Here is a 9,681-nt window from a genome sequence, read left to right as displayed (position 1 = left end):
GGCAGAGCGGAGATTTTGACCCCTTTTGTGAGCAGCGCGAAGCCCGATGCCTCTCTCTTCGCACTGTCTGGGGTTAGAATCCGTTAAATGACCGAACTGCCCTTCTTATCTCTTACGCTGAAGAGTGAAGAGACTCTGTGTTCTCAAACATCTGATTCAATAGTGCCACGTGGACGGTAGACCTTGCATCATTGGATCAGATCGTGGTCAACGTTCTCTGTTGACATACCCCTTTCTCTCTCTCGTTCTCTCTATTTCCACATCTCTCTCTCTCAAGTTCCTCTCCATTAAGGCACTAAACCAATTTTGCTTTGCCGTATTGGTTCTCTTTTTTTTTTTCTTCTGTTCTTAAAAAGAAGCAAATGACTTTTGTATAAATAAACAGAGCAGGGAAAATTAAATAGAGCAAAGAAAGGTTAACAGAAGCTCACACCAACGCATCTTCTTGTGCTTTTCTCTTCTTTTCATGGCTTCTTCCCTCACTGCCCCCCTTCCCCACTGGCCCAGTCCCACTGCAAAAGAAACAAAGACCCCAATGGAGAGAGAGAGAGAGGATGAGTGAGTGGGTCTGGTAATCTTTCATCACAAGGTTTCTTCCTTGGGAACTCACGAGAAAAAGAGATACAGAAATCACAAGAGCGAAATAATAGAAAAATTCAAAAATCTTAAAATTGCTTTATCTATCCTTTAGCTGTACTGTACACTTCTTATTCTCCGATCACCATTTTAAATCTCTCACTCGGAAGCGTTTTTTTCTCTATTTTCCCGTATCATCTCCCGAAATCTTCACATTTCCTGGTTACCCAAAAAAAAAACGAAAAAAGAGAACCCAATAAAACAAAAATAAGATTCCAATCCTCCCGCCTGTTTCAAACATATACAGATCCTCCCGACCCGAACAGTTCATGTACATGGCTGATCTCCAAAATTCAGCCATGAAGGGAACTCCCCAATTATCCGCATATCATCGCCACCAGCAGCGCCACCAATCAGTCCCAGAAATGCTTTGGGCCAATTACAAGCCACCACCTGGGACCATCTGAACCCTGGTTGAAGCTCCGAGGGATATGACCTGCAATTTGATTGCTGATCGATGGATCATGTTGTTCCCACCCGTGTTACTCTGTTGTTGCCCTCTTCTTCTCAGCTACCTGTCCTCTATGAATATTCTGCGTATAAAATCTCGGAACCTCTTTGAATAGAGCTTTGGATCAACTGCGGATATGGAGGTTGGGTCGACCTGCAAGGACTTGTATGCATGCTCTAGCTTCTTGCTGATATCGTAATCCTGGAGAATGTCAATGATCCCGAAGTAGAGGACTACTTCATAGATCTCACCAGTACCTCGCAAGGGTGTCAAATTGCCACCCCCACTTGGGTTAAACTGCTCAAAATCACTCCTTCTAACCACCTGCTCTGCTCTTGCCGGCATATTTGCACCTAACCGAACCAGCGGCTTCCTGCCGGAACAAAACGCCCTCAACATCAAAATAGAAACCCAACTTCGAAACCATTATGCATGATCATCTCCAAGAGAAATTATATAATTCAAAGCAAGGCTTAATCTTTTCCTACATAGCAATTATTATGTTTATCTCTTGTTTCCTTTTGTTTCCAATTTGGGATGCATGGACAAGTATACAATCGTATATTCAGTAATTTTAAGTTATTTAGAATTATTAGGTCACAAACCACTCAGTTTGAATCACTATTTGCTAAAACTTGAAAGATACAGACATTAAGGATTAATTCTTTAACAAGAGATTGAGATTAAGCCAACTGAAAATCAAACTAAACTTTGTTCTCATCCATGAAGGAAAGATCACCTTGTACATACCCCACCCACAACTGTTGCATGAAAACCAACCCCAGTTTCACCAAGACAATCCAAACCACTTTAAATTATTCCCAACACCATCAAACTCAAATGGGAAAATGATTGAAGAATCTAAACCTAAGGTAGGAAACTCCAACCACAAGATGTGGTAATGGTCGGCAGTCTTTGTGATGAGAAATATTCTTGGATGATAGAAACAGCAAAGTGAAGGACCATTTGTTTTGATAAATAGCAAAAAAACAAGACCAAGTTTAAACAAAAAGACTTGCTTCCATAATTTCAAAAAGGTGACTTGTAATTTACGCCCAGAGTGGACGAACAAAAATTTAGGAAGAACAAAGACAATCAACTGAAAAAAAATAAAAAAACATACCGGCCAGCCGGAATCCGGCTCATATCTTGTGGTGCTGCTTCAAAAAACTGGCATCCATTCAAACCCTTTTGGTCTTGATATGAATCCATCTTGCCTGAAATCAGCAGAATCACATCCATTTTAAGCCATGTTTTTAACTCAGACATATCTACCACCATCAAATATCTAAAAGAATCCAATAAAAAAGAAGGTAAAAATTGGTTTTATCCTTACAGGAAGTCATAGTTAATGGAGAGAGCAATGTCTTTTCATCAGAGTATTCGTCACAGAAGTGAAGACCAACCAAAAGACTATAATCCATTATTCTCTCAGCTTCCAAGAACTCACAATCTCTATCAATTTGACTGAATAAAACCAGTGAACCAATGTCATCTCAAGCACCATATAATCAGATCAATGAAATAATGAATAAAGAAAAAAAGAACTTATATTCAATCCACTTACAAATTAAATGAGATATATTCTTACTAACCTAATGAGCTCATCAAACCAAGACCGTTGTAGGCGAAAGACAAAATTGAGATCAAGATCCTTAAGGGTGGTTGTCTCATCGATTTCCCCCTCAGGCTTGTCAGTTGTTCGGCCATGAGAAGACCCTTTGAGATCAAACCGCCTATGGATGCGATACTCAGAGCAAAATAAATTTCCCATCACAATGAAACGAGTCTGATTTCCAACCAACAAAGTGCAGTATTAAAGAAATGAATTATGAGTTGAAGAAACTGCTTAGCTAAACCAAACCCATTTAATTCTAACCTTCCAAGCATACCTTCTGGCCGCCCACAGGTTTTACACAATGCACACCAAAGAACTTAGTGACCAGGGAGTTCTCATACCGACAAACATGTTGGTAATAGCTTGGAAGCATTCTAAGAAGCACCTGAATATGGATTACCAAATTGCAGTTACAACCAATCATCTCGCCCTTAATTCTGCAATTGAAAAGATTTTTTTGTTTCTAAGATTTAACGGATTAATAGGTCAGAGAAGGTAGGTAACTGACCTTGACCTCAGATTTCTTCACGGTCTTAATCATGAACCGATCATCCTGTGTAAGATAAAAGAAGCTTCCACTCTTCCCTGGGGAAGAGAGCTCTCTCAGCGCATCATTTCCACAAATGGCTAGCATGTAATCCGCGGGGTCGATCTGGAACAACTCTCTCAGATGTCTGAACACCGAATCAAACACAATCAACACCATGAGAGACGGAAATTTAACAGAGACGAAAGACTCCGATGCTTGAAACCAGAAGACTACATCCTATTAGATTCAAATTCATCATGAATATTCAAACAGAAAGCAAAAGTTCTATTGGGTATCTTCTAAAAAAATAATTGGTACCTGAACACCATGGGGCAGTAATCCTTCCACCTGAACTCCACGGACTGATGAGGGGGCGTAACCTTTGATCCTTCCGGTGGAAACCTCGTCCAGAACTTCTCCCTGGGATCGAAATCACCAGGCCTAAGGTTCCGGAGTATCGACGCAGGCTTCCCCACGGAATACCTAAAAAGATGACACGACCGTGATTCAAGAATCGTACCAACAGCAATGGGAACAAAATGAGAAACACTGACCAATCCATTCAACAAGCTACCTGATACCCAGTTGGAGATTAAGCATCAAATCATAGTTCTTATGCCCCTTCGATATCGTCTGCCCGGGTTTCTTAACCTCGCCGGTGAAACAACACGGACTCCTCCGCCGCAAGGCAGCCACTCCCTGATCCAAGTTCGTTCCGTCTCGATAAAACATCGAGGCTTCCACATTATCGATGATATCACAAGTGATATCACCAGCTTCCCCATCTGATTCCCAAATGCAAATCCGAGGAAAATTCCTCTCGGCCAAGCTCCCCCTTGCACCATCGACCGAAGACCTCTTCCTAGTTGCCAACAGAAAGTTTTCTTCAATCAATGGACTCCTCTGATTACAACTCTGATCCTTAACGCTGCCGGGATAGAACGTACCATTGAGTTGCTGGTTTTTGAGATCCTTACCCCAACTACCCACATAGCAGCTCCCGTCCGGCCACGTGAAAACCCCATTTCCCTTCGGAACGCCGTTATCCCACTGGACATCGTACCGATTCCCATTAGCCCAAATCAAAACCCCTCTTCCGGACATCACACCGTTCTTCCATTCTCCGACGTATTCATTCCCGTTCTTCCACACGTACCTCCCATGCCCCTCCTGTAGATTTTTCCTCCACGAACCCTCGTAGAAATCACCATTCGCGTACCTTTTCTCACCAAACCCATGCTTCCGATCAGCATTCCATGATCCCCGGTACGTATCTCCGTCAGAGCCGATGAAGGTACCAAACCCGTCCATTCTCCCACCCTTAAATTCGCCTTCGTAGGTGGCTCCAGATGGCCATGAGAACTTTCCCTTCCCGGAAGCCTTCCCCCTCCGCCACTCCCCTTCGTACATACACCCATCCGTCCAGAGATACTTCCCGGTGCCGTGAGGCACGTTCCCGGCAAAACTCCCCGTGTAGAGATCTCCATTCGGCAGCACCTTCTCGACGGTGGCGCTTGTGGTGGCGCCAGCGCCACTAGTGGGTACGGCGAAGGCAGCAGATGCGATTGTAGTAGTCGGCGCTACCCTCCTCGTACCCGCCTGAGATCGACTTCGGCCGACGACGAACGGCGCTGGAACCACCACGGCAGTAGCCGTGGCTGCCACCTCGGGCTCCTCTTTACTATATTCCTCAGATTTCTTCTTCTTGTTGCCGCTGTTGGTGTTATTATTGTTGATTCCTTCATTAACCAATGAAGTCTCTTGCATTTTCGATTTCGCCACTCAAACTCGCCGGAAACTCGCCGGAACCTGCAGCTTCACCAGCATTTTCCCGGCGACTTCTCTCTCTAGATTCTTTATCTATTTTTACTTCGTTTTTCTCTCTCTCTACTCAAGTCTTTTGCCTCGAGCAGCAGCTGAGAATCCTACAATCTACATACAGAATCAGAGAAGATAGCCAAAGCAACGAGAGAGATACCCAAGAACCCAAAAAGAAAGAGAGAGAGAGAGATTTATACCAGAATGACTATAATGCTCTTAACTTTTGAAACAATTCCTCAACAGCATCTATGATTTCATGATGACGTGACGAAATAGCCTACGGACTGGGAAGCTATAAAAATAATAAAAATGTAATTTAGGAAAAAGAAATTACCCCTGCAAAACCACAAAAATTAAATTACAAAATTACAAAAGTTCCATTGCAGAGGTAAAGCTGCGTTTGGATGAACGGTGGACCCGTGACATGTTGGAAGGTTTGACGATTCTGTCTCTTTCTCTCTCTCTGGAATCTATATTTCCTTATGTTGGTAAAGTTATGTTTAGGAACTTTATTAGTTTAATCGATTTTTTAGGGCTTAAAATGGAAGTATAAAATAAAATCCTTATTTAATATATGGAATTATTCTCTTGATTTTAGGTTAATTGTGGGGAAGTGTTTCTTATTCTTGTTTGGTGTCTTCATTTTGTCAAATAATCTATTATTTTGGCAGATAAGATTTATACCATTATTCTATAAGAATTTAATATCATCTATTTAGACCATTTTTTTAAGCCCATTTATTTAGACCATTAAGTTCACAATGAGATGCTGACAATATACTAAAATAGAAGCCCTTGTCAATCAATTTTCATCAAAAAAAAAAAAAACTATTAGGTGAAATGTTGAGATCAATCATTCATCCTTAATGAATCATTGTTGTGTTTGGTTTGGTGGGCTCATGTAGCAACTTCTCCATGCCAAAGTATATTGAATTTCAAACCGGTTCAACCACCCTCTAACTATCATAGGTTAAAAGTATCGACGCGTATCACACAGTATCATATAATATATATTGATTTTTTAGGATCACTATGCTAAATATAGAGAATTAGAATATTTTGATAAATTTGATCATTAATAAACATGTTAACATATTCATGCATAAATATATTTTGTTAGAAAATTAAAAAAAAAAAAAAACCAGTCGGTTGACAGGTTTAGTGCTCAATTTTGTATCGAATGTATCAATCTTTTGAACCATCTTTACTGAGGGTTGTGTGATGATAGTTAAGTGGCCAAATCGAATGACTTATTGCTTTGTCTTTTAGTGAATGCCATTAGTAATAAGTCATTCAATTCAGCCACTTCAGTACATAACATATAAGGGCTTTTTTTTTTTTCACAATTGCTGAAGTGGCTGAATTGAATGGCTAATTTCTCCATCTTTAAAGAGCTCGGTTTTAATCATTAAAGAGGCTCCTTAAAAATTTATTCACTAAAATACAAAATAATAAATCAATTCAATTCAGCAGCTTCAGTGCATATAATAATATACTTAAAAATTTTTTTAGGTGGGTATTTACTATTTAGTGGTCCATGGGCTTACCGTTCAACTATTTTCTTATAAAATCAAGGGCCATTATTTAATTAAATTAATTAACTGGACCAGCTAATTAATTCAAATTATTTATTTATTATTTAAGCCTTTTAAGCGGAACGAGTCGACTTCTTCTGGTTGAATTTGTTAAGTTTTGAAACATGCGGGGGCGATCCAAACGGTCGCTTTTACAGTTGGGCCGGGGGAGACTGAGTTGGCACGTTTAATGGGCCCACGGGCTGGAGTTTTAGCTGTCGTGGGCCCATGTTCGTATGTCCCTATCGAAATGCTGCGCACTTCTTTCGCTCTCCTTCTGTTTTGTTCCTCCGATGGCCACGTGTCGGTCGGAATCGATGCCGAAGATTCGCGGTAAAGATCGGCTCGTCAAGTCACGCGCTTGCTGGGCCCACCGCCCCATGTGATATCACTCCGACCCGGTACACTACACTCGTATTTCCAACACGGAATTCGTTCTCTTAATTACGTAAATGCCCTCCACAGTGTTGTTAAATATCAGAAGTTGTGTAAAGCCTGGCGCTGCTTGGCACGCTCCAAAAGTGTTGGGCTGAGGGGCAGAATTGTCATTTTATGGGTGATGTCATTTTCGACTTTTCCCGGGTGCAACGAGCCGCGAGGAGTCTCCACGTCACATTTTTATGATCCTAGAGAGACGTTTTTCATAGGGTCTGTTTGGATTATTAAATTACAATGTAATCAAGGAGAATGTTCCTCGACACTTGCAAGTTACAAGCTTGAGTTTGTTCTGGCCTTCTTTCTTGAAGGGACCACAATTATTTGGGATCACAAGATTCCTGACCCGACCCGTTTCTGTATTTTGCTCGGATTCTTCTATATGCTTCTCAATCAAATGTATTGACCCATCACAAACCTGAAATAGATCAAGGGGACCACTGTATTTCGATATTATGAATCCTAACATTACTTGTTTTGTGGATTGCCGACCCGGATCCATATCTGAATAACATGATCCATTTTTGTCGAGTTTGGGTTTTTTAGTCAATGGGTACACAACAGGGGTGTTCATGTTTCGGTTAACTAAACCGTGGGGTTATTTTTTTAACCGAATCAATCTAATCGGTTTTTTAAATATCCAAATCAAAATCGAATTGATGCAATTGGTTAATCGGTCGATTGGTTAACTGTGGTTCAGTTTTTCGGTTTTTTTATGCACTCAAAATTAAAAAAAAAAGGAAAAAACCTTCTCTCTTGCAATTTCAAGAGACCGTTGGTCAGTCGGAAGCCATCTTTCGGTTTGAGCTTTTTCCCATTGGGGAAGACGAAGAGAGATGAGATACTAAGAGAGTAAGAACTGAGAGAGAGTGACTGAGAGAGATGAGAGATGAGAGACTGGGAGAGATGAGTGACTGAGTGAGAAGAGAGAATGACTGAGAGAGAATAACTGAGAGACCATTACCCGTCGATCGGTCGGAGGCTGTCCATTGCTGTCGGTTTGGGCTTTTTCCCGTTTGGGAAGATGAAGAGAGATGAGAGGTTGACAGAGTGAGAATTGAGAACTAAGAGAGAAAGGGATTAGGTTTAGGTTAATTCGAAGAAAGAAGAAAGAAGGGGTATAAGGGTATTCGATTTTAAAAAATATAAAAATAAAAGTATAATATATAATACAATATATATTAGTATATATATATTTCAGTCAGTTCAATTAACTGTGAGTTTTTTTAAAAAATTAACCGAATTCGAACTGATCAATTCGATTAACCGATTTTTCGATTTAATTATGATCGGTTCAGTTTTTCATTTTTTTTTCTCACCTCTAGGTACAGCCCGATCCTAAATCAAATTCCACATTTAATTAGGGTTGTTAAATGGATTGGGTCGAACAGAAGCGAATTAACTAAATTGTTTAGGGTTTGGGTCTGCAATATGTCTCCCAATTATAATTAGATGATGATGTACATCAGCATATTACAAATATACCCCCAGTTAAATACCTATTATTTTCTGTCAGCTTTGGTTTATGCTAATCCGAGAGGTCAAGTTGGTTTCAGTTTGGTCTGTATAAATCGATCAAAATCCATTCGATCTGATTATATATATATATATATTTAAATTTAATTTTTTTAATATAAAAAATAGAAAAATCTCATATTTGATCATTTAAAATATTTTTTGTTTTAAATTTTATTTTTTCAATAATATCATTGCAATTATTAATTTTGTTGTTCTAAATTTTTTATCAGATCAAACCCTGTTTTTTAATTTAACAAATTAGTTCTGATATATTTTTTGAATTCACCTATCAAATCGAGCCGTATTGATAATTCTTCAATCCGATTAAGTCGGTTCAGTTGGATGAGAGTACCGACTAAAGCCTGTGAATCGGTGTATGAATCCATAGATGTATGAGTAGATAAAATTGTAACATGGAACCTGGATCTTGTATCCTAATACCATGACATATGAAATGTCAGAGCTGTAGGGATGGGCAAACGAACTTCAGAATAGAGCTCTCACCTCTCACCATCTTATGGTCCCCCCTCCTTCATTTGGATTCAATGAGTACAAGCTTGTCTTTAGAGATTCTTACAGGAGCCAGTGGGTCCTACAACAACCCGATCGTAATTGGTTCTTGATGGTTCAACCCACATGGTTCAAAACACCCAACCCAACCCATTTTGATTAAACCCAATTTAAGCCCAACCAAGAACACTTAGCCCACAAGCCATTACAGCCATGCTAACCACAAAACAATGAAGACACCCCAACCATTAAATCAGCATCCCTTGGCTTTTTTGTTTCTTAGCAGGCTGGTTCTTTCCAAATGGTTTGAAGCCGGGCTGGTTCACATGGTTTGATATCCGGTTGGCTCGATATTTTCACCCCTTGCTTAAAACCTAAAAGGAGTTTGTGTTCCATTTAATGGTTTCTTTAACACAAATTACTTATGGCCAAATTCTTTAATACAACTTGAATTTGTGGGTTACTTAACCCAGCCCTTAGAAGGAAGGTAGTCGTGTACTTGAGGACAAAGAGAAGTTCTTAATTAAACAAAACATGGTTAATTCCATTATTAATAGCTCTTGCTTTTTTAGGCTCTAGGCAAAGGTAG

At 39.9% G+C, this 9,681-nt stretch overlaps 1 protein-coding gene across 1 annotated transcript; it reads right to left on the bottom strand.

Annotated features, from left to right (window-relative positions):
• Positions 1-644: 644 nt before the first annotated feature.
• LOC104589944 (phosphatidylinositol 4-phosphate 5-kinase 2-like) lies at positions 645-5,193 on the bottom strand. The gene is made up of 8 exons (XM_010248425.3): positions 3,809-5,193; positions 3,553-3,717; positions 3,214-3,379; positions 2,980-3,090; positions 2,683-2,876; positions 2,424-2,554; positions 2,211-2,304; positions 645-1,460 (listed from the first exon to the last, which is right to left on the bottom strand). The coding sequence occupies exons 1-8, from the start codon at positions 4,999-5,001 to the stop codon at positions 1,148-1,150; spliced, it is 2,367 nt and encodes a 788-aa protein (XP_010246727.1). The 5' UTR covers positions 5,002-5,193; the 3' UTR covers positions 645-1,147.
• Positions 5,194-9,681: the final 4,488 nt, after the last annotated feature.

Source organism: Nelumbo nucifera, chromosome 1 (assembly GCF_055504915.1).
Source record: "Nelumbo nucifera cultivar China Antique chromosome 1, China Antique-T2T, whole genome shotgun sequence".
Taxonomy (NCBI): Eukaryota; Viridiplantae; Streptophyta; class Magnoliopsida; order Proteales; family Nelumbonaceae; genus Nelumbo; species Nelumbo nucifera.
The sequence above is the reverse complement of the archived record's forward strand: the minus strand, read 5'-3'. Positions and strand labels throughout refer to the sequence as shown.